Source organism: Rhinolophus ferrumequinum, chromosome 6 (genome assembly GCF_004115265.2).
Source record: "Rhinolophus ferrumequinum isolate MPI-CBG mRhiFer1 chromosome 6, mRhiFer1_v1.p, whole genome shotgun sequence".
Lineage (NCBI taxonomy): Eukaryota > Metazoa > Chordata > Mammalia > Chiroptera > Rhinolophidae > Rhinolophus > Rhinolophus ferrumequinum.
Window position 1 is genome coordinate 41433843 of NC_046289.1, and position 25826 is coordinate 41459668.

Consider the following 25826-nt stretch of genomic DNA (forward strand, 5'->3'; position numbering starts at 1 on the left):
TCTCCCACCCGCACCCCCACCCCACAGGTACAAGGCAAAAGAATATTACGAGGCACTTCCAGAGCTGAAGCTTGCCATTGATCAAATTGACAATGGCTTCTACTCTCCCCAGCAGCCTGACCTCTTCAAAGACTTAATCAACATGCTATTTTACCATGATAGGTGAGTTCCCCCAAGAAGGTGATGTTGTTTGGACTGTGAAAATGGGGCAAGAACATCTTAAATCAACTACAACCCAACCATCTGTATCTATGATCTGATAAACTAACCTAGGTTTAGAAATAAAAATTAAATATTCTCCGCTAGCAATGCTAGGAAGCTTTAAGAATAAGACCCACAAACCTGCTCTTTTTCTCTTTCCACTGGTGAACCCAGATTTAAAATGTATCCGTATGATGACATTCTTACATGTAGGAAAAACCAGAAAAAGGTTGAGGGCTGTTTAAAATTCTTGTGAATAGAAATATGAGTTTAGTAAACCATTTGGTATGCCTGACATTAAGCAAAAGAGAATTTTAAATGGAATCTTAGCACATACCTGTAATGAAGTTTTCTGTTTTGTTTTTTTTCTTCTAATCACACACACGCACACACAAAAACAGGTTTAAAGTGTTTGCAGACTACGAAGCCTATGTCAAGTGTCAAGAAAAAGTCAGTCAGCTGTATATGGTGAGTACATTGCTGAGACTTATCAAGAAAACCAGCTTACTATATAGCTGATCAAGATTTTTTATTTCTTTTTATAAAATCTAAATAATAGGGCCCCATTGACCAATCAAAAACGGGAAGTGAGACAACTGTCTAGGGTATTCAGATCAAAACTGGACTTTTCCCAATTTAGGCAGAGGTTGGGATTTGACATTTCCATAATAGTTATAAGTTTTTTAATATCCAAGTAAAACATTCACAAATTTTATATTCATTGAGCATGTAACAGGCATGTCCTGGAAACTGAGGGTGTGAAGCCAAATTAAATCCTGCTTTTACCCACTCACTTATTCTACCGAGAGGCTTTGGGGCTTCCCCACGGCAGGCTCTGCTGGGCACTGAGACCCCGGCATGGACAAGCCCAGAACCCTCCTTCCCTTCCCACTAGGAGCCTGTTTAACGTGCATTAGAATTTCCAAGGCAGCTTTTTCCAAGTACAGATGCCAGTTCCCCTCTGAGAGAGTCTGACCTAGGAGTGGGTGCAGTCACCATTAGTATTGGAAAAACCTGCTAAAATGATTCAAAGGCTGAGCCTTAGTTTATTGAGATAAAGAATATAAATGTATAGAAAGAGGGGAACTTTCATGTTTGGAATTTAAAAGAAGGAAAGGAACAAGAAAGACTATGCTTTCCAAAAAAACCAAACAAAAGACAAAGGCCAGAGTCATGTGAGTAACCGTTCATATGCAGTTATACATCTTTATCAAATACCCCAGCCCTCTTTGTGTTTAGTAGAAGCATGGAAAGGTTGATCATCTCTGATTGAAAAGACTTTTAGTGAATTGCAGACACCGCCGAATAGATACAGGCAGAGCTGGCTCTGTGCTGAGGCTCCAGGGTGGGTCTCTTGAGGTCTCTGGCCTTCTGGCCACGGTTGCCCTTGCCCACTGTTTTTGCCCTCCAACTAAAAAGCCATTATACAGCAGAACAGCGGGGGTCCCTAACATCACCACCTCCTGCTCTTGGGACACATCAGTAACTACTTCCAACAGAAGCATACTTCCCTGACATTTCTTGCTTTTCCTTTCCCAAAGTAGGTAACAGGGTAGTTCCTACAGGTAATCCCACCGGGGTTTTAAAATAGGATCATTCAAGCCCCCTGCTGCTTCACAGCGCTCATCTTCTGCTAGAGTCATTATCCAGTCCACCAAAAATGTACAGACCAGAGAAATTCAAGTGAATGGCCCTAAGCAAGTAGGGCAGTACTAGAGTCCAGCTGAGTGGCTCACTCGCTGCTTCCTGAGCACTGGAGAGAGCAACCACATTCAGCCTTCAAGAACTCAAAGACAGAGGAAAGAAAATGGCCACCTCTCGCTCTTTCTCTGGATTTCAACCCACACTTGTATGTAGAAAGGCTACAGGGGAAAAGAAGTAGAAATAAAACAGCAGGAAAGGAAAATGTGAGCAAGGGCAAGTGCAAACAAACACAAATGTTGGATTTGCACAATGGGTTTCCTCTGTTAAAATGATGGCCCCCAGCCAAAGGCTACCCATCTAGAAGCCAAGCATTCGGTCCAATCTTTCTTGTTCATTAGTACAAATTGCAGTTTTACTCTTAACAATAATTGTATTGTTGAGGCTCAGAAAATAGTCCAACGTGGTTGGGAAGTCTAGTCATTATCCGTTTAAATAAAGAAAGTGAAGAGAAGAAGCTTTTATTCTCTTCAGTAAGTTTCCAAAGTCTGAAGAAACTTATTTCAGACTCTGTTCTGCATTACCTTCAGGAGTGACAGTAGTTTTAGTTTTAGTTTTAAATACTTATAATGCATTGCTATTGGTTTTGAATAATGTCCTGGTCATTTCCAATGAACTCTTAGAGTTCTTTACAAAATCATGAGGCTATAAAATAAATAGTTTCTTATATTCTTTTATATAAAAATTATGAGATTTGGATGTTACGTATTTTATTAAGGATAAAGCCTTACTTGATCCTGTTTTGAAACCCCAATGGAGTATTTGGGACTCAGTATAAACCTACTGGGGCATCTACCTTCAGAAAGAACAAGAAAAGAGAAATAGGTAAATAAAGTCTCACTGGATTGTGTGCCTGACAGAGGAGCTAGAGTAGTGTTTTTCAAACTTGTGAGGCACAGGTTACATCTCTTAACATGGCATCTAGCAGATAACGTTAGTCCCTTTCTTTCCCCTGCAGCTTAAAGGGAGGTATCCTCATTTGAAATAAAGCATGGGACATACGGCTTACATGGCAAAACATTGTAACTATAGCAAAAATTATCAGTTAGGTAATTGACATCCATGGTTTCTCTGAAAATGAAAAATACTTTTTTTTTCCTTCTTAAGAGAAATATACTCTACATAGGAACAAAGCACAGTCTACCCTATTTAACTCAACTGTGAAACAAATGTATTTATGATTCACTTTAATTTGCTCCTGTCATTTTCCCCATGAAATGTGCTTGGATATGCTGGCCTGTTGTTTGCCATAAAGCTCGATGCCCTGGTCCATATATGCCTGTATTGTTTACAGAATCCAAAGGCCTGGAACGCGATGGTACTCAAAAACATAGCTGCCTCGGGGAAATTCTCCAGTGACCGAACAATTAAGGAATACGCCAGGGACATCTGGAACATGGAGCCTTCAGATCTTAAGATTTCCCTATCCAGTGAACCTAGCAATGGGGTATACAAGGCCAATGGAAAGTAAGTTATAAAGTGTCTCTTGGAAAAAAATAGCTTCTTTTTGGACTTGAGCATTTCTGCAGCATTCTTTGATTTTGTTTTGTTAGCTAATCTAGTTAAGTATCTCTGGGAATTGGGAGGGAACAGTATATGACTGTATTAAGGCTAAAAATAAATGTCCGTTTCCAGGGATTACATGAGTGTCAAAATGTATTATTTTACAACAAATTGAGTAGCATGCTAGGACTTTGCCCAACGCTATTCAGAAAGCGAGAAAACTGCTTTGAACTTTTTAATGCCATTTAAATTAAACTAAAATACAAATTATATAACGACATTGGAGCACCTTTCTTACACTGCTTTTTATGGCCAAATCAAAGACCATCTGATTCACAAATATCCCAGTATGTTTGGTAACTACACATTTTTAGATGGGATCCAATTTTTACCAAGTTCTCATTCTCCACAGTGAAGTTTCAACATACTCCACAAAGTAGACTATGATAAGCTAAATGAGAATGTTCCATACCGCCCAGCATCCGTGCTTTGTAGTGGCAAGTAACTTGTAGAAATGCCAGGGACTTCCACTCATCCAAACAGCCCCCTACAATGATTGTGGTGTTTGGACTAAGCTTCGCTGAAGATTTCCACTTCTCTCAGACCTCATGCCCACTGCTGGCTCAGGAAATCTCTGCAGAAAGAGAACCTAGATCAGCTCACAGAACTTTCGCCATCTCATGGACTAAGTAAGCCAGAGCAACCTTAATTGCCTTTAAGGGGAGAAGATCACAGTTAGCAAAGCAACTCTTACCTCACAGTTTTTAACAGTGTGGGGCATCTGCAAAGCAAGTTGTGTTGGAAGCCAGGAGGAAACGTCACTATCTTGACCCTCTCTTTGTTCCTGTATGCATTGTATGCGATTTCATAGAGCTGCAAGGAACAGAAAGACAGGTGCAAAGGCTGACAGTCAAAGCTGTTTTCTAGTCTAATTTTCCTAAAAGGGGGCAGAAACCACCAATTTTAGGAGTTACTCCCAGTAAGCCAGAAATGTGGGGACTATCCACATTCTCAGCGGGCTACCTCTGCAACTAAAGAACTGAAAGCTACACAACTAATGTAGAATACTGATGGCACCTCATCCTTCCACTGCCCCCACCACCCTACAAGGGGAAAAGGAATTGTGATGGACCCACTCTGGTTAAAGGAAAAGAAACTACATCCCCATTTTTAGAGCCACTACAGGAGAGATGACGTGGAAGTTTCCACAACAACCTGGGATCTTCTCAACACTTGTAGATTCACAGACCCCAAATGAGGAACCAGAGCCGTCACAAACACTCCTTTGGGCTGAGTAGTGTAAGGTACTGATGCTGATGCACCAGGCAGCGTGACTATTTAGAGGTGTGGAGGATCTCTTATAATGTCAGAGACCTTCCTTTGGGCTCTAATCAAAGTTCGACTGGAAGAGAAGATGGTAAAATAAGTACAGTAGTCTCAGTTAGGACTGAGCTCTCGGTTTACCTGTTTTCCTAACGCCAAAGGCACTGTACGGTCATCCTCACAATGAAGGATGAGAAGGGGAGAAGACAGGAATTTAACACTAGGAAAAAGGAAGAAAAGCTTTCAGTTCAAGAATTACACACTGGGATTTCTCTTGTTCTAAGTTGAAGCTTTAGCAAAACATGGTTTGCCCCAAATACAAGAATTGTCTTTCTTTCCCTCCCAGGAATAACAACCTCATATATAATGAATTTCACATAGTATTTTTTTTCCTCTAGGCAAGTTTCTCCCTCTTCTATTCACTCACACAGTTTAATTAGGTATTTCATTAATTCAGTCTACTTCAATGTGATTTTTTTAAAATAATGAAGAAAAACACTGAAATGCTAAATTTGTACAGAATTAGACGAACCTCATCTTGTTTTCTTATTCCAGCTTATTTCATAATATTGGGAATATTTTCATTAAAAGACTATAAAAGAAAACAAAATAACTCAAAACCCCAAAATAGCAAAAACTACCACAGACCAAAGAAAATGCTTTGTGGCTGTTTATTTACTTTTCCCCATAAATGTACAGGATGGACATACAGTTAACGGGTTTGATTAGCTTCCTTGTCAGCCTCCTAGTTTGATAATTCATAAAGGCTGTGGCATGAAGAATGGCTTGTTCCTCACTCCAGTGACATTCTCAAACAATACTTCCGTATCCCCCCCAAATTCTGATACCCATCTATCCGTGACTCACTGTTAACTCCTGAGAATGTTAGATTCCTCAAGTGTGTTGAAACAAAAAATACTATGACAATTACCTATTTGCAGGCATTCAAATTCCCCAACTGTGAGGGTAACTTGCCAAATTCTAGTCACTGGACTTGCTGTCAGGTTAGTAGGCTGGATTGTAGATGGGTTTTGGTTACATGGGGAATGAGGCCCAGCAGTCAAGGACCCCCAAAGAATGTCAGGCCCTTTAAAAGGTCCTGATAGGCCCTAACTCTGCAACTCCCTTTATGACTTCAGAGAAAGTACTGAATCTGTGAAGTCATCGAGTCAGTCATGAGGAAAGCATCAAATACTAAAAATTTGTGGATACATTACCCCAAATCCTAGTGCCCACCTAAGAATTCCCATTTACTCTTTCAGACTTCTCATTACCCACCCACTATAAATCACATGATAGTTATCCCCCAGAATCCTACAGATACAATAATACAGTAATGGACATCTTTTCATCATTAGCTTACTTTTCATCATTAGGGAAGACTAGTTTGTCTTTTTTCAGGGCGTCTGTAAGTGTGCGTAAAAATCCTGGAAGTTTCCGGTAAATCTATTATTTAAAAGAAAAGAATTAAAACTTGGCCTGTAGCTGTTATTTGTTACAGTTCTCCACAATGAGCTATGGTAACATAGAGAGTAGTAACGTTCGAAATATAGTAAACTTTTTAAAAAACAAAACTTTAAGATTTTCAAAGTAATAGGTCTTTATAGGGAATTTGGAAAATGCAGAAAGGAGCTCAGAAGCAACAAATCACATATAATCGCAACATCCATAAACTATCACTGTTAACATTTTGTTGTTTTTACTTTCTATTTTTTAAAAAAATACAAACAGGACCACTAACTTATTTCTTCATATTCTTAAAGAAGCAATGATCTGCATAATCTAAAAATTGCTTCTACAGTGAACATAATTAACTGGTTTAGTTGGGGAATAGAATATTCTGATTAGTCAAAAATTCTGATAAAAGTATGTAATACATAGATAATTGGTTTTAAAGTGTTTGAACATTATAAACTCTGTTGAATACAACCTTGACTCTCAATCTCCCTTCCTCTCTGTGTTACCTCGCTGCTCTCCCTCACCTTCAAGAAAGAAGCTTAGGTCCTATCAATCTGTAAGTCTTCGTCAACCACATCTGCACACAAGACTTCTCTTCCTGGAATTCTCCCTACCCTGAAATTATTATGCTGGGTCCTCCCCTAACACTTACTTTAGTTTTATTTTGTAATACAAAGAGTGGGGAAAGAGAACATGCATTTGTTGGGTGTCTACTAGCAGCTGGCTACTTTGCATAGATTATTTTACTTAATTTAATCTTTGTAACAACCCTATGCAGTGGGTATCATCAATCCCATTCTATAAAAATGGGAAAACTCAGAGAATAAAAAAAATAACTTACCTAGGTCATAATTGGTTAGTGGCAGAGGCCAAGTTTGAACTCAGATATTTCTGGCTCGGTAGCCTGTGCTCTTTTCCATTACATCATGCTGCCTTCCTATTCTGAGTAATGAAATTGTTTCCAAAGTGACACATGGAAATCCCTATCATTACTTTGTATCCTCCATTAATTTCCTACTCCCCGACTAGACAGGAAGCTTCTTGAGGGTAAGGACTTAGCCTTTTACTACATCTGTATGTCTCACACAACATGCACCTTCTTATTCCACAGTAATGTTCAGAGTCATGACACTACACTGATAATAAAAATAGCTAAGGGCTGCTGAGTACTTTCTCTGTGCTGGGCACTATTAGAAATGCTTTTCATATATTCCTTTAATTATCACAACCCTCTTCAATAGACTTAATACCCCATTTTACAGATGAGGCAGTCAAAACATTAAAAGCAATTAGCCCAAGTTTACACAGCTGTTATAGGACAGCCCTGGAAATCAAACCCAGGAAGTCTGACACCAGAGGCATGGTTCTTAAAGATGGCAGGATACTGCCAGACCGCTACACTTCTAGACCATTGCAGTGCCTATTAAACTAAAGTTTTATGACATTTTTAACTAAAATTCCAAACTTCAAAATAATGGGAGATTTCCCACTTCTAATAATACAGGAATTGTTCCAGACCAAATCTTTTACCCAAGAAAGCTGGAAATCTTTTGCTAGCAAAGCTAGAAAAGATATTTTAAAAACTTTTATTTGAAGGTGTCAGAGATCTACCAAGGCAGTAAAGTCTTGAGTGGTCCAGATCCAAGAGAAAAGGGAGGCTCGGAGAGGTAAGCCTGATAGTCAACACCACTTTTCTGCTTCAGACACAGCTGCCAAGTCAGAAGAAAGCAAAAAGTAGAGGCAAAAGAACTCAGAACAGTTGACACAAATAGAAGAGTCCCATGTACATCAGGCCAAAGCTAGACTTTACCTGAGTCTAGGTAAAGTCACGTTCTATTTTGAAGTCACATCTTGTTCTGCTCTTTCCCCTTCCCTATCCTACAGCCCTCATTCAAAGGACCTTGCAAGGCTTCCCTGAAGAGTACTCTTTCAGTAAATCACACCAAATCCCTGCCATGGGCTCTGCTTCTAGGAGAACCTGACCTAAAACTGAAATTAAGAAAGCTAAATAATAATTTAAAAAATAAACATTAATCTACACAACAGATTTAAAAAAACTACATCTTGTCACCTAATTTTTTATGCATTGTCTTAGAAAGATTGTCGGCTTTCCCTGGGGTATTGTGTGAAACCATTTGGTAGCTTCCTTGAATTCTCTAGAGACTTTCTTATAAAATCATGAAAGAAATGCCTGATATTCACAGGGCCAAAAATGATGTATGAGAGGTTTGTTTGAACTTCAAAAAATAATAATAAACCTAAATCAAGTATCTATTAAAAATTGTAAAAGATAAGAGGTAAAGATTTGGCTCTTAATAAGTCACTCACTCTATTAGAAGAAAATAAAAAGACTATCAAATTCATAAGCCATTATGCCCTTCTTTAATGGCAACTAGCTAATAACCTGTCTCAAATTAGATTAACTTAGAAACATATAAAACTAGTTAAGAAGAGGAATGTAGTTAATAAACATAAGTGTATGGAAACACTGACATCTTGTGAAGATGAATAAAAGACTCACCTTTAACAAGGGATAATTGATACTTGCGTCCCACACATTGGTAAATGGAGCTTCCAGGATCATAGCATCAACTGGGGATCCTTGAAAATAAGAAAAAAGAAATAACTCCCCTATCATTTAAGTTTCACCTTCCCTAAATAAGGGGTACTCAAGGTCTAGTACATGAACTACCTGCATCAAAAGCATTTGTGAAACTCATCAATAATGCAGATTCCTCCTGGACCCCCACACGAGACTTACTGAGTCAGAAGTCAGAGTCTCAGGGGGATGAGGGAGGTAAGAATGTGCATTTTTAACAAGCTCCCACACACCCACACAAGATTTCTATGCATATGGTAGTTGCAAACCACTACCTTCTAAAACACAACCCGATTTTCATGGCTTGGATAATTTAAGAAAGCAAAGTATGGTAGGAAGGAAGAATGTTGTGCAGTCTGTTGTTAAGAATGTGCCAGAGGCTGAGTAGGTTGTTTTGGCCAACATTTTCTCTGAGAACAATTAGAAAATATGTGTCACATGGGGTATGTGTATGTATATATCTATGTTTGAAAGCACCTGAGGACTACTAAATAGGTGAGATTTTGGAGAGCCAATGCCAAAAGAAAAATGCCAGGAGTTTGAGCCACCGTTCTCTTCAAAGAAGTTGAAACTTTGAAACCTACAATGGTGGCTGAGGCTTAGAACTAGACAGAACTTTCAGCATTCTCACAGGACCAATGGACAAAATTAGAGTTCAAGATCTGAGAAGGAGGAGGTCCTTAGTAAATTTCTCAGGCTTTTTGTTGTGACTTCAAAGGATGACACCTTGGGAGTAATGGTGAGCTAGAAATAGACCAACCCTCATAAAAACTGAAAGCCAGCTTACAATCAGCTCTGTCTCTGATAGGATTAAGATGATCTCCCTCCACTATAACTGCCTTTCAGGAGAAAAATAAATTCTAGACGAAGATAACATCACCCCTAGCTTCAAATTATGTCTAAAGTTTTCATAAATAATGTTTAGTACTTAATTAAAAATAACTAGACATAAAAAAGAAAAAAATAGTACCCCTGTCCAAATTTTAAAAAGCCAATAATACAAATAGATCAACAAAAGATTTAGATATTGGAGTTACACATGAACTTTAAAATAACTTATAGTAAACAAATAGTAAAATTATTAAAATTTTCATAATTATTAAAGCTTTACTGTATTAATATTAAAGTACTAAAATTCTCACATCTAAAATTATTTACACATATTTACGTACATGTATTACATACATAGACATAATTTAAATAAATCAATGGAAAGAAAAATGTTAGCAGAAAACTATAAATTCTGTAAAAAGTAATCAAATAGAAACTCTAGAACTGAAAAATACATGTTAATTGAAATTTAAAAATCAAACTAGTTAAACACCAGACTAGAATAAGCTGCAAAGAATTAGTGAACATGTGTAATAGATCAAAAGAAAATAAACTAGAGCACAAAGAGAAAAAAGTATGGAAAACCCAGAAAAGAACACTGGAGACGTACAGGACATGGGAACAGAGCTAAATATATATACATATAATTATGGTCCCAGAGGGAGAGAAGACAAGAATGGGGCAGGCACAATATCTGAGGATACAATGAATTTTCCAAACTAGATGAACATCAGGCCACAGAGTTCAGATGTGCTATGAACCCCAAGCAGAATATGTACTAAGAAATTCACACCTAGGAAAATCACAGAAAAACTGCTGAAAAACAAAGACAAAAAAAATCTCAAGAATAGCGAAAGGAAAAAGTAAGCATTATCTTCAAAGGAACAACAGTAGGACTGGCAGCTAACTTCTTAATAAAACAGTGAAAGCCAGAATGAAATGGATGACATCTTCTAAGTATTGAAATAAAGTTACTACCAACTTAGAATTCTATGCCCCGTGAAAATATTCTTCAAAATGAAGATGAAATAAAGAAATTTTCAGACCAAAACTGAGAGAATTCCTACAAGCAGACAAGCAGAATAAAAAATCCCAGGTGGAAACACAAAAATGCTGGCACTAATAAAGAGCAAAGAAAAGAGTAAATCTATTGACTTTCTAACATAAGAATAATAATGTTTTATGGAGTGTGTAATATAAGAGAAAATTAAAATACATAGCAAGAGTTCATAAGTTGAGGATGTAAATGGAATTAAAGTGTTCCATGGTCATTGCATTTATCTAGGAAGTAAGACATTCATTTATGTGAGTATTTAGTTCAGATAATACAGCATTGTCAACGCTGTGAAGGAAGTGTGTACAGAGAGCTCTGAGAGTTTATAGGAACATTGAAATAATGTTTATTTGCATAAGTAATTAAGATTGTGTATAGCAGGTGACTTGCTTTAAAATGTTTACGTAGCTCAGCCTGACCTGTATTGCCCAGTAGAGAACATAATGTGAGAGATTACAAACTTTTTTTTTTTTTTTTTTTTTTATAAAGGTAGTTTTAATTTTCATCAGTATGAACAGCAGTTAAAGAGTCAAATAGTGAGAGATTACAAACTTTTAATGCACATCAAAATCACCTTATTCTATTTACAGAGATTGTAATTCATGAAAATAGCTAGGATCCGGGAAACCAGTGTTTTAATAAAGCACTCCCAGGAGATTCTGATACAGGCAGTTCTCAGCATACTTTGAGAAATGCTGACAAATATTATGTAAGAAGGGCTGCAGAAAGCAAGCCCTGCCTATTATTTCATAATGCATTATTTTCCTCTCCTGTAATCCAAATTACTCCATAATAACATTTATTATCACTTCACAGTGAGGGCTCTTTCAAAGGTAATTTTAACTCTTTCCTTAGTATTTATTTATAATGTCATAATCTTGAAAAGCAGCTATTGTTTTACATTAAATAGAGAGAAAAAAAGTTTGTTACACTATCAGAAACTGTCTAAAGTTGGCATGCTTTAGGTATCTCTATGTTCAAAGTGTGCACAATAGTCTCTTGACTGTTTCTAGTTTCCCATCTCAAGCCAAGAAATTATCCCATGTAAAAAATTTATAGTACCTTTTTCTTCTAGTACTTTGGCAGCATTTGTTACAACTCTGTAAAGCAATGAAAATTAGTACATATGTGAAGCAGTGACTTAACAGTCAAGTAAATAGTACAAAATTCAACATCCAGTATGAGCATCTGATAGAAACTCTGAACCCTCTGGTTAGAAAATGCACATAAACACAAAATTTTGCACAGAATTTCAAGGGGTTCCACTGAATCTAAGTTAAGAATCCTTTTCTTTAAAACACTCAAAGAGAGTTCTGGAATGGGCTTCAGTGTCACAGATAACCATAGATCTACGTGGACCCTCCCTTGTTTTACAAACAAACCCACCGAGAAGGCAAGGTCTCCAGCGCATGTAGGATGTGAGAAAGACCCTGTCTCCTAGATCAGTGCTCCTTCCCCTGCTCACTGCGGCCTAACTCCCCAAGGACCCATATAAGGACCCATCTTCAGGCCCCACTTACCCTGTTCCCAGAGAGTGGCCCCAGAGACACACGGGCGTGTTACCGCTTCTCGCCTTGGTCCACTCATAGACACACACAGCGTCTGCAGTCAGTCCCGCCTCTGTGGGCTGACCCGTAGAGTCCCCGAACCCTGGCAGCAAGGAAAGGCAAACACAGTAGCACCATCCCCAAAGTGAAGGTTCTCAAAAGCCTCCCGCTTCTTGTAAAATCTTTGTACACTGTTCTTAACACATACCTCTGTAGTCAACAGACAAGACATGAAAGCCACCATCACTCAGCATCTAAATGACAAAGGAGCTGCTATCACTTTCATTAGAAGATGTAAACAGAAAAGGTGGTATAACATCCTCCACACCTCCATAACCCTAGTTGTGATGGTTTAACAGGTAGGGAGAAGGTCTGTTTTTGAAATCTGATGTTTGACTTCAATCTTGAGAAGCTCAGACTCAATGGGAAGGAAGGAAAGCAGCATGGCAGAGCAGGATCCGACAGCCTGGGTCACCCTCTGGTTCTGACACTTCCCAGCTGTGTGACCTTGGGCAAAACACTTAATATTTAAATATGTAAATATTATTCTAAAAACTGAAAAACTGTAGTAGCTACCTTCAGGATTGTTGGAAGATTACATGAGATGACGTATTAAAATATCTTGGTACATAGGAAATACCTTTTTTAAGAATTCCCTTGAGAATAAGAACTCAACAGAATTGTAGTAGAGGCAATCAAATAATGGGAAGATACTTAATATTAAATATAAACAGATAAAGAGGTAATACCAATCAAAAATAAAGAGATCGCAGGAATATATAACACCATTGCCAAGCCCCATGTAGATAAATGAGGAAAGAATATGAAAACATAATTTTAAATGAACTGAGTTACAAAGATAGACAAAGAGAAGAAAGAGAAAAGGACAAAATTAACCATGCAGATACTTTTAAAACTAAATCCTCACAATAGTTATAAGGTAGGTATTATCCCCATTTTATAAATAAAGAAACTGAGCCTTGGAGAGCTTAAGTAACTTGTTCATGGTCACCCAAATGATTAGAGGCAGAGCCAAGATTCACACCAGGGTCTGTATATGTCCAAACGCTGTACTTCTCTCCCTCAGTGTAGATGTGGGTGGCTGAAATCTCATTAGGAACTTTTAAAAACAGATTGAATTAATGAGGAACTAGATGAAACATTTTAATATCTATTTAAACTACATTCCCTTCCAAAAAAAATTTATCCAGAAACAGGGCAGTTAAGCATCCAGGGAGATGGGAATTTTGTGTTGTCTGTGGTGCTGTAAATTGAAGGGCCACTTGACAATACAACGCAGAAACAATAGCAACAGATCCTACTCCTAAGAATTTATCTCTAGGAAAAAATTCCCAAAGAAGAATCAACTGAATGTTTCAGGTTTTCTGTAGCAATACTATTTTTAAAAAATCACCTATCCAAAGGAGAAAATGAAGGGCTAAGGAAATTTGGTCAGGCTGCTAAACAATGACTGATAACCCCAGAATCTGCTCAGGGGAAGGAATCTTATCTTCCCCGCGTCCCAACTACCACAAGGATAATCTGGCTACTTTTCACACCTACACCAACTCTTCTCCTGTCTGTGCACATGAGAGACATTCAATTCAGCTTTGCCAAGCGTGGGAGGAGGAAAAAAATACATGTTCTCACAGATACCAGCTTCACCACCATCCCACGTGGGAAGTGCAAAGAGTAGGATGCAGGATGGAAAGCAAACCTAACAATTAATAAGCATCCTCCTCCTGAGGAAAACTGCATCCAGCCCAGCACTGCTCCGCCAGAGTCAGCTCTGAAAATGCAGTGATGAAAGAGGAGTTTCCTGTCTGAACAGGGGAGGAGGGTGAAGAAGGCCTTGCAGGATTCTGGGACCCACTTATACTGTTAAAGCAGGAAAGAGCCGAGGTGGGAGCTGCCACGTGGGAGGAGAGATCATACTCTATTGAGTTATTGACTCTTGTCAATAACTGGGCAAGCCGCCTGGCCACCTGCGGCAGAGATTACTAACTAGAGTGTGGGAGGGGATAAACAGGTAGCTCGCCTGACCAGCTCTGAGTCAGAGATGGCTTAGTGGAAAGCCTGACATCTCATTCACACTTGAAATGCAGGGGCTGCCCCAGCAAACTGGAGTCATATAGCAGGCAAGGAAGGAGAGAAAAAACGTGGCCACCATCCCCCTCTGCAAAATCTTTTACGGAGCCGGAGCCAGGGCCTGAATGACTTAAAAGCAGACATTCTATGTCTTTATCCTGTGCCACCAAAAAAGGTTGTTTCTTGTAGAAGTGACTTTTCATACTTAGTATATTCTCTCAATCCATCCCATATTCCTCAGAAAAAGCAATACACATGTCTTCAACTCCATCTGGTGATGAAGGTAATACATTCGTGAAAGTGTTTTGGGACTCAGATATTCACATCTATTTTGATCCCCCCCATGGTCAATGCAAGAAGAAAAGTCCATTTGTGGGACTTGGGGCCCCAGACACCCAACCCACTCCAGGCAGAGAGCTCTCCATAGGTAACCGTGCTGAGGGCTGAGGAAGATCTTATGACTGTAGCCCAGAAGAGAATAAATGGAGACAAAATTGGTGCCCTGCGGCCCCTTCAGACATACCTTAACTAATTTAAGCCTGTGAGAAGCTGCCCTGTAGGGAAGGTTAAAAAAAAAAAAGAGAGAGAAAGAGTGAAAATTAGGAATTGGGATGACAAATTCAATAAAAATCGCTATCATGCTGCTGGCATCTGATCTCACACCTTTCTTTTTCAGGTTAGAGAAATAACTGGGAGAAAGGGAACTTTTTTGGCGTCACAACCCACTTGGATGTGTCAAGGTGAATGATTGATGGCTCCTCACTGCTGCCTCGTTCCTCTGAGTGCTGGGTCCCAGATCGCTAGTGCTTCTCAACATAAGCATTTGATGAATAAGCATTTGAATCCATCTCCTTACCCTTCTACACAGCAAAACTTATTTCTAAGAATACTTTTGGAAGCTAAAGGAAAATAAGTTCCAGAAGTGGCCTTTCAGAACCAAGGATAAAATAGTCATGTTCACTAAACTGAGAACTGCCTGGACCCTGTCCACTTTGCCGTGAAGTGTAAGATGAAGGACAGGAGAGACTCACAGTCCTGCAGGTACAAGAAACCTTTTGTTTTCCCAAAATATCCATATTGTCTACACTCTATTAACTACATTAATAAACAGACATAAAGATGATTCAAAAGACAGCGGATTCAAAAACCATTTGAATTTTGTCTTAGACCCAAGTTTCTTAAACTTTAGTGGGTCATGTAGCCCCTTTGAACATGTGGTGAAAGCGATGGACCCATTTCCCAGAGGAAAAACAAATGTATTTACACTTCAAATTTTATGTACCGTTTTGGTGATGGGGTTCATGGCCTCTTGAGGGATTTTATGGACCCCAAGTCTAGAACTACTGTTTTAACAAGGTTCCTTATAACCTCCCATTTGGCCTACTTTTCAGCTCAGCATGTTGAGCTGATAGCGTGAGACTTCTGGGCAGGCGACAGGAGGAAGCTGGGGCTGGCCCCAAGCCAGTAACGATGCGGTCACTGGGGAAATGGCAGATTCACAGAGGGGCAGACATGAATGTGGGACCACAAGGGCCTTTAAATAAGTATACTGTAGCACTATGCCCAAGTTTGCACTGTCAGAACAATGTGGAACAATGTTAAATCCATAGGAAATCTCTGTAAATGTGACTCTAAAATGGATACCTCAAGAAAGCCCCTTGAGCAAAGGCAAGTCTTGAAGAAGCCATCGTCTGACAGACAAAGACAGTGAGAAAAAGAGACATAGGCAAGGGGGCCAAGGGGCAGATTCCAGAACTTGACATTTAGATTAAAGTGTCTCTCCAGAGACGGAGTTCCAAGGTCTGTGGGTGTCTGAGGCACGGCACCCCTCCCCCAAGCTGAAGAGGGGCAGTCAGAGCTGATAATCACCACCCACCGTAATTAGACAGGCCCACCGAAGGCTCTGGCAGCACATGAAAGGACAGGCAGACGTCTGGGAGGTGTTCTTTGTTACAAAGTAAGGTTGGGACCACAGAGAGGAAGATGAAGCATCAGTATTCTAGGCTAGAATTAGTCAGATGGTCCCCAGTACCCATGGTCAGAATTCTAGGGGAACCCTCGTAGGGAGTTCATACTTGGTTAAGAGGATTCGTGCTACGTAAAGGAATCTTCACATAGTTCGGTGAAAAGATCATTGATATGGAAACTGGTCTTCCTTTTCCCATATCTCATGCCTGTTCCCTTTCCAGTCATCCACGGGTTCAATCTATCATTTCAGATACTCGTAGGGGATTAAGGAACCATTGCCTTCTTTGGAATTAGTATCCACACTTTGGAAGTTAGTGTCCCTCTCAGTTAAGGATCCACATTATTCTACACATAGAATATATAGATTTTTTTTAAAAAGAGAAGCACTGCCAGAACACCCTCAAATTTAAACAAAGGAAAAATATATGTAGAGGCATGCTTACAGAGTTGAAAACTGAGCCCTGCCTTTCATTCTCTGACAGATGAAATGCTCTGTCTCTCTTTAAAAAAAAAAAAAAAAAAAAAAGTCCAGGACACTGACCTGTGTTCTGCACTGCCATGAAGATAAACAATAATTGGGTTGCCATCGTGAAGGGCTGCTTCATACCAGCAACGGTCCTGCCCCATAGCATCTTGCCCCCGGCAGCTGGGAACTGTGTGCCTGAAGAGCAAGGGAAGTTTTTAACAAACATGTACAGAGAGAAGAATTCTCTGTCCTTGCCAAAGTTTGAAACACTCCTTACCTCAATCAGATAGATAGATAGATAGATAGATAGATAGATAGATAGATAGATATGTTTATTTAGATAACTATATTTTATATAAATTTATATATATATGTATATATTTTATCTGTGTAATATATGCACATGGTAAAAGTTAAAATACAATACCACAAAACATCTATAATGAAAACCACTATTGCTCTGCCTGACCTCTCCCATGCAGAGACAACCCCTTTTAACCATGTACTGTTTTAGTTCTCCTGTCTCTTACACCTAATAATCTTCCAAGACTACAATTCTTAGGTAAATGCAGTCCAATGAGTGGAAACAAGTAAAAGATATGTAATAGATATTTATCACCTTCTATTGGTTTGGCTGAATAGATAAATTGGAAAGAATTTAAAGGGAAACCAGTTTAGGAGAAAAGAACTTCAGCCTGGAACTAAGCTCTTCTACTCAAGAAACCCAGCGACCTTGTGATTTTAAAAACCCATCTGAGCTCCACTTCCTCCACCTTGTTAATCCAATGAATGAACCCTGAAAATATAAACACGGCCATATGACATGTCATAAGGTGACTTGGAGAACTGGCTACATGGTGACAAGTCTTCAGTCCTCTCAGTCTTTAGGGGCAGCAAGTCTGACATCAAACCCTAGGGCCTCTGTAGTGAGAAGACGGGCAGCGTGCCAGCTAGACGGCTGACTCACCAAACCAAGGACCAATGGGGCAGGAGCAAAGAATACAAAGATTTCCAATCCCACCGTTCTTAACTGAACGATACCCTCCCTGCAGATTAGGAGGAAGTAATGTGAGCCCGTGTTGGTTCCTGAACATTCTATGATCACACGTTTAAACTCAGGGAGATGAAATGTAAAACGGCTCTGGAAAATTGGCAGCCAAGAACAAGTAGTAGAACAAAACAGAAGCAAATATTGAGATTAGCATAGCAATAGAATGCTCATGACTTCATTTGACAAATAGATACCGAGTGCCTTCTCTGTGCCAACATCGTGCTAAGCAATGAAAACCCACCAACAGAGTCACCTACAAGCTTATAAGCTTGTAAGGAGGAAAAACATGAACCAAATAATAGCACAAACATTTATTTAATTACAGTGGGAATAAATGCCATAAAAGACAAGCACAGGTTGCCACTAACATATACCTAAAATGGGGACGAGGAAAGGCTTCCCAAAAAATTACCAATCTGAGACCCAAAAGAAGAGTAGGCTGTTAGTTAGGCAGGCAGAAGGCGGTAACAGGAAGCAGAGCGATAGAAATGTTGCAGACAGAGTGGATCTTGTGAGGTGGCTTGTATGCAAGGAGGCCAGTGGGTCTGGAGTAGAGTGGGGAGGGTGGTGTGGAATAAAGCAGGAGGGGGGCCTCGGGCCGGATCCTTCAGACCTGGTGAAAGACCCAAAGCACAAGGAAACCCCTAAAAGTCATCATACTCCAAAGTAAAGTTCCTAAGAAGCAAATTCAAGCAGGTCAAATATCAATACAAAGGGAAGGTGTATGGAGCAGCCTGCAGGTGTCCCAGGAACACCATCCTCTCCACAGGCAAGTAACGCAGCACCGCTCACCCTTGCTTTTGTAACATGAAGACCACGTCCATCAGGCAACCAGTGTCCACTCAGTGCACTTACCAGATTCCCAGAATCACTCCAGGTTCAACTTTGATATAGAAGTTCACCGTGTGAGGCATCTTTAACTCTGGATCCTTTAAATCCACAAGAAACGGTGCTTTGACTGGAAAGGAAAAATCATTATCAACTCCCAAAATCAAATTCCAGGTCTTTTCATCACAATCATAAAAAAAAAAAATGTAATTAGCCTTGTGGTTAACACGTTTCTCAGTTGCAAGCTACTACATTAAATTCTTAGCAAAGTATTTTATTTTCTAAACCTGGACTCGTCCACAAGAGTTGCAAACAAAAACCATCTGAAGCTAGATTTTAAAACAGCACCAGCGTAGTAGCTCCTAATAGAGTTTATTCAATCCTTATCCTTATCTCAAGCTAAAAGTGGGGGAGACCATTCCCTTAAAAAGGAAAGAGGATCTAGAAACAATGAGTGTTCTGCTACTGTCAAGCGATCACGTTTTTAAGGGAAACCTAATTATTAGGCATAAGCCATGAAATGTCCAGGATAAACACACACCTGAGGAGCAGGTGAGAGCGTTACCATGTGCTCAGAGGACGATGCAGGACATTGACTAACACAGGACTCAGTAGGAAAAAACATGGGAATGTAGAGTCCTACCATCGGCATCTGTCTCTCGCTCTCTCTTTCAAGGGATAAAGGTAATAAGAGGAAGTAAAAAAGCAGAGAATACAGTCAGACATCCATATTAATAGCTGATTTGAAGACTGAGCTAAATTGACACGCTACCTACAAGGCCGAGTCTTTCTATCTCCAACAGATTGCAAGGACTCATGCTAGACCCCAAGTCAATATTAAATAGCTTTCAGACCGTTTGACTCTAGCCACGATTTTATAACTGACGTCATTTTTGTTGTACCACAACTGTAAGGATAGTGAATTCTTTACTTGGGAAAATATATATATAGGCAAATTCATACGTACAAAAATTAAAAAAAATCAGCATGTCCATCAGAGGAGGGAAAATGTGTTCTTTTAGTGATTTACTACAAAAGCTGTTGTACTGAGCTGCAATTTTTCTTCTGAGTGTTGCACAGCAGTGTGGAATAGATCTGCAAGATATTGTGAAACAAGGCATTCGGAGTTAGTCCAGGTTTTGTCTTGGTTTCTTTTTCTCTCTTAAGGTCCAAATCAAATTTCTGAGACTAATGCAGGGAATTCCAGGTAACTTGGCATTTCAGCCTGTACAGAACTAGCTGTGGGCAGGGCACTAAAGGACAACGAGGGGAGGAAAGCAATGAAAGCCGGGCCCCACCCAGCTGCTGGAAAAGCCCAAGTGTGACCGGACAGGAGGGGAGGGAATGTGGGTGCACCAGAGTCAGGCTGTTCCCTCGTTGCAGCCCATAGAAGGCCAAGGCTGGACCCCAAAGGCATCGGGAAACAGGATTCAGTTTCACAGGTGCCAGTTTTTAAGCATCACAATGTATGTATGTATTATTACTATTATTCTAAAGCAGCAAATAGTCATCAGATTCCCACTCTTTTGGCTGGGTCTTCGGAAGAAATGAGCCAGTGAGAGGAAACCCCCACTTCTGCTGTGACATCCCTGTTGAGAGGGACCATGGAGCAGAGGGGGCAGGGGGGGACCTGGAGGGTGGCTCAGCAGGTTGGGGCCTGGTCAGGGAGTAGGACATAGTGGGGCCATGCATCTCTTGTTTATCCCACTGTTCCCTGTGACACAAATAACCCAAACCGAGGGGCATCAGCAGACAAGTTATGATTTGTCCGTGAGGGATCACTAATGCCACCTCTGTCTCCAGCCGTATCTCTCATGAGGGTTGACTGTCTCCTACCTTTGAGAAAAGAGGGACACAGGAAGTCAGTGTCACCACTTCCTGCTTCCAATTTTTGTCCACATCATCCATTAAATAAATCCCTTTTCTCTACTGTGAGCAGTCAATGTGAAGACAGCTCAATGTAATCAAATCGTGAGGTTAGGGCACTGGAGAGCATTTCTGATGGACTGTTTCCCCTGCCCTGGTTCCCTGCTAGACCAGAAGCATTTTAGAAGATGGTTGTTATTACCTGTACTTTGCCAATGAGGAGACTGAAGCTTTAAGTAACCTTCCCAAGGTCACCAAGCCAGTGAATGGCAGAGCCATGTGTACCCAGGTCTGTCTGACCACAGAGCTCTCTGATGGGCTCCAGTGAGCTCTCACACTCCTGGTAAGTTCAACTTGCCATCCATGAAGCAAAACTACACCCCAAGAACAAGACTGATTTCTGGCAAACTTCAGCTCTTCGAGAAAAGGCTGTTTCTCTCCTTGCCCGCTCAGTCCCTTCCTCCTCCCACTTTCTCCCCGCTTCCTGCTCCTGTATTCTCAGAAGCCTTCAGATATCGAAGTATCGAAACAAGACCTCTAAAAAAATTTCTCCCTCCCAGTGTTAATAACTTAAAACTCAGAGCGCTTATATATGTTTGGAAGAGGCATGAAGGGAGAAGATAATGAATCTCTGATGACTTTCCAGCAATTCTGCAGGGAGTGGAAAAGATGCGTTGCCCGGGGGTGATGAAGAGCTTTTCAAATACCTCAGATACGGAGAACTGCCTACTCGTGAAATCAGCTAGAAAGAAATGAAAATGGCTGTTGCATAATACTTTAAAATAGCCTCCATGCAGGTGGGAGAAAGGAGAGGACATTGTTGTTCTGATTTTAGAGATAAAAATTCAAAACCCAGAGAAGCCACTTGGAGCCACCGATCAAGCCAAACCGGGCAGAACTGAACACAATCTGAATTCTTCTGCTTCCTTCCAGTTAGCCAGCTCCAGCTTTCTTTCTCCTAACGCTCTGAACTCAGGCTACCCTACCTGTTAGGCTCCCGCTAAGTTATCTTTTGAAGGTAGCAGGGTGCTTGGGAGGCAGAGGCAATAGAAGGAAATATGTTTCTGTTTTTAAAGAATAATTCATACAGGACCTTCTCTCAAATAGCTCATGGTACTTCTGTGAGAAGAGCTATGGGAAGAGAACAGAGTGACCGGACCCCTTGGAGCATCAATAATGCACAGCGGCTTCTTTTAACTAGGGCCTTATCAATTTGACTCTCCCTAGATCAGAAGGGGATCAAAAGTCACCAGTGGCTACTAGACCGTATTTGAGCAGAGGATGCAGTTTCAGCCCGCTCCCCGCTAACAGCCAGCCACATCAAGCAGCCACTTGGTGGGTGCTCCGGTGTTCCTTTGCCTGCTCTTTGATCAGCTGTGGCTGTAACTGTACAGCGTCTCACAGGGGCCACAGAACCTAACTGGACGGGTCTTATTGGAGAAACCTGGAGGCGTCGGAGCTGCTACAGAGCAAATCATTCATGCTTCATGCTCAGAGGTGTCTACAAAGCAGCTTTGGGAAGCCCACATCTAACCACATTTGGCAAGATAGCTATTCCAAATATTAAGACAGGCTGTTCACCCACCCTCTGTGCTCATTCGTTCAGCCAACATGTATTGATCACCACGTAAGATCTGTATCATCCCCTCTTCTTTCCTCCCAACTAAATCTTCCCCTTCCTTCACATCCACTCAAGTGTCTCTTCTTTGTCAAAGCCTCTCTAGACAGATCTTCCCATGGTGACCTTCCTTTTCACTCCTCCCACTAATTATAATCAGGGCCTCAGTTTGACCCGTAATGGTTCTCTGATTGTTTTCCCACCATTGTCCCTGTCTTCCCAACTCTCTCCCAGGCCTCCGATGACAGGAACCACGTGGCATATAATGTTGCTTTTACCTTCCACCGGGTCTAGCACAGGGATAAGCTCCATAAATATTTGTTGAGCAACAGGTTGAAGTTGAAAGAAAGGGCACACAGCCAGCCCCCCATGAATGTGTGCTGATCGAAACGAACCTGGCTGCGAGAAACAAAAAGGACCCAGGATGCTGGATATCAGTCTGCGCCTCAGCCTCAGCACATCTTAAATTAGACCAGTCATTTTCTGCTCAGATGAAGGGATGCACTAGTATTTTAGATGTTCAGGAAGCATCTCTTGAGGCTTAATTTTTAGTAATTAGTAAGGCAAATAATAGAGGGTCCCCAACTCCTCATCTCCCATTCTGTTTTCAAAAAGGTTCTCTAAAAGCATGAACTGCAGCTTTGATTCTTTGCCAAATAAATGTTAAATTATCAGCCACCAATTCTACAGAGAGCATAAAAGAGAAAGGCAGTAAATGCCAGCTTTTCAACTGGCTGTATCAGGAAGGTAAGGCTCGTGAATGTGAAACTTGAAAAGTGCAGTGAGTCAGGATATCTGACTGGTAGTCAGATCCGACCCAGAATGGGGGTGCGGCCGCACTGCTGGGCCAGGGGAGAGCTGCGCTCTGCTCCCTGCCCTGAGCTACAGCCAGAGGAGAAAAGAAAGATTGGTGTTTGTCTTCAACACTCAGACATTTTGAAGTGAAATTTCCTGTGTCTGGATGTGATTCTTGGATATCTTGTAATCAGCAAAAATTAAACAAAACCAAAGGAATAGCAAGAAGAAAGGTAACCAAAATGCCAACACCTTCCCACACCAGCAAAACAAAGCAAGATAACCCAAGTTCCTGGGCCCACGGTCTCCAACCAATACCTGGCTTCATTGTAAACAAGACTGGTAATGTATTGCTTCTCAATTCAGGTAGTTTTTAGATTACGGTTTAAGCCAAGGATTCATGAGAGGAAGAAAATTGAAAAAGCCACTGCCATAGACATTTCAGATGTAAAGGAGGTAAGAACTTGGCACAGGTGATGCCAGGTTATGGTTTCAATGTACTAGTATTATTCATCTTAAGCATTTCGGAGGGGTGTTTGTTCTCTAAATACAAGCCAGAGAGCTCACAGTCAGGGAGCTGGCTTTCCCATCCTTTTCATCTACCAGCTAGGCCCTTCATCTAAAAGGATGCCATCCAAGACTATGACATCGATTATTCTTGTCATTAGTAATTTTCAAACCCGCCCTGCATCTTAGTAAAATCATGGAGGCAGATAAAAGATTCTTACAGGAACCTGAACCATCTTTCTGGAATCTCTATTTCAGAAACCCCAAAGGAATAAAAGTTCCTAAAAAGTCAAACCCATGTGTCTGGCTGGCCAGGGTAGAGGCTGAGGCTGAGGATGAAGATTTGTCCAAAGAGCCCCGGGGTTCACAGAGCTCTGGGTCCTCCGAAGCCCGTCTCCCCCGAGAGCCACAGTGCCCGCCCTCGGGCCCCAAGGTGGGCCATTGCGCCCTGGTCACGGCCGGGCCATTCCCTCCCCTGGCGCCGTCCTCCCCTCCCTCTGCCACATCCCTGGGCAGCCCGAGCTGTCCCTGCGCTCCCGGGGTGGACGGGGCGCCCGGCCGCCGGCGGCATCACTCGCCTCAGGTTCCGTAGGACCATGTCCCACCAGGCGGCCACGCAGTCCTGCTCGTCCGTCTCCATCCCGCACCGTGTCCCGAACCGCCACCAAAAGTGCTGCCGCCGAGAGCCAGCGTCCGCGCCCCGCCCGCCTCCGAGGCGCCCAGCCCGCCCACCGGCCCCGCGCGAGGCGGCCGCCCAGGGCGGCGACCGCGGAGCCTGCTGGCCGGGGCGGCGGGAGCGGGACGCGGCCTGAGGATGGGCTTGGGGGCTGCTCGCGGGGCGTCCCGGGTGCACACACAGATGTGTAAGAGAAACGGGTTTCCCTTGCCTGTAGCGAGCTCGGCACAGTTTTATTTTGTTCTACTTTATACATGCGTGGTATGTGTGTGCCATCACCCTGCGAGATGAAGTAGAAGGTATTTCCTACTACGCTAGTAGTAAAACATGAGTTTGAAAGTCACAGCTGTAGAGATCTTCCTGCAAAATATAAGCTTTCCGCTGCCTTGACTCTTTCATGTTTTTCCTGTCTCCCTTTTTTCTTTTTCTGAAGCGTCCCCATCCCCAATCACCGCTTCTCTCCCAGAGGCGCACACACACCTGTCGTCATTACTGTACAAAGTATTTCTTTGACTCCTTTCCGTTGAGTAATGGTTTATCTGTCCACGGGGTTATGAACTACACAATTATTTTTTTTTTTTTTTTAAGATTTTATTGGGGAAGGGGAACAGGACTTTATTGGGGAACAGTGTGCAATTCCAGGACTTCTTTCCAAGTCAAGTTGTTGCCCTTTCAGTCTTAGTTGTGGAGGGTGCAGCTCAGCTCCAGGTCCAGTTGCCGTTGCTAGTTGCAGAGGGTGCGGCCCACCATCCCTTGCGGGAGTCAAACCGGCAACCTTCTGGCTGAGAGGACACGCTCCAACCAACTGAGCCATCTGGAAGCTCAGTGGCAGCTCAGTTCGAGGTGCCGTATTTCAATCTTTAGTTGCAGGGGGCGCTGCCCACCATCCCTTGCGGGACTCGAGGAATTGAACTGGCAACCTTGTGGTTGAGAGCCCACTGGCCCATGTGGGAATCGAACCGGCAGCCTTCGGAGTTAGGAGCGTGGAGCTCTAACTGCCTGAGCCACCGGGCCGGCCAAGAACTACACAATTATTAATGCGTCCAAAATTAAACGTTTTTGGTGTTTCGTTTGTTCAGCAGCAGGTCACAGAATCCCACCCTTGAATCAGGAGTTCACACCTTGAAAGTCTTGGCAGGATACAGGCTTATATAATGCCGTGTCACCTAGGAGCAGAACTGACCTCCACCAGAGCTGCTCCAGGGAACTCGCAGGGCAAAGTGTGGGGACAAAGGAGGAAGAAAGGGAATGGAGCTCCGTTCGGGTGCAATATGATGCCGACATCAAGACTTCACATGGGAGGCAAGCTGCAACCTTGGGAAAATGTGGGTTTTCATGGTGCCCTTGCTTTGGGCTTTGCCAGCTGGGCAGAGGACACAGCTGGAGACTGCCAACCCACAGAAAGTGCACAGGGACCCATCTGGGTGGGGCTAGTAGGCCAGTCTGGAGGAAAGCACCACCCCTTTCAAGAAGGGACCGTTCTCTTCAAGGACTAGGCCATTTCATACAACTGGTCAGGCAAGGGACAGTTCTGTCCACTCCTTGTAATTGTCCGGAAATGTCAATTTTCTGATTCACATCAAGATGAAAGAGGAATCAGATCAGATGAACCAAGGGACTCTAAGCCTGACTGTTGAGCCAGCAGCAGGTGGGTTTTCATGGGGCCACACCCTGCATGATGAGAAGGTCAAGGTCGGACTCCAGGAGAAGGCAGATTCCAGCCCATGAAGTGGCTCTGGGATCTCA

General features: G+C 41.8%; 2 protein-coding genes across 2 annotated transcripts in view; one reads left to right on the forward strand and one right to left on the reverse strand.

The window, feature by feature from the left end:
* The window catches only part of PYGL (glycogen phosphorylase L), a 47224-nt gene extending 31780 nt beyond the window's left edge, over positions 1-15444 (forward strand). The window contains exons 18-21 of the mRNA XM_033107510.1: positions 28-162; positions 603-669; positions 3197-3369; positions 14982-15444. Coding sequence (XP_032963401.1) covers positions 28-162; positions 603-669; positions 3197-3369; positions 14982-14994 — 388 coding nt within the window. The 3' untranslated portion in view covers positions 14995-15444. The remainder of the gene's footprint in view (positions 1-27; positions 163-602; positions 670-3196; positions 3370-14981) is intronic.
* Positions 3376-24116, reverse strand: ABHD12B (abhydrolase domain containing 12B). The gene is made up of 13 exons (XM_033107511.1): positions 23983-24116; positions 19586-19713; positions 18646-18748; positions 16815-16934; positions 14829-14859; positions 12426-12471; positions 12191-12320; positions 11733-11770; positions 8708-8787; positions 6092-6174; positions 4870-4948; positions 4160-4278; positions 3376-4039 (listed from the first exon to the last, which is right to left on the reverse strand). The coding sequence occupies exons 1-13, from the start codon at positions 24042-24044 to the stop codon at positions 4012-4014; spliced, it is 1047 nt and encodes a 348-aa protein (XP_032963402.1). The 5' UTR covers positions 24045-24116; the 3' UTR covers positions 3376-4011.
* Positions 24117-25826: the final 1710 nt, after the last annotated feature.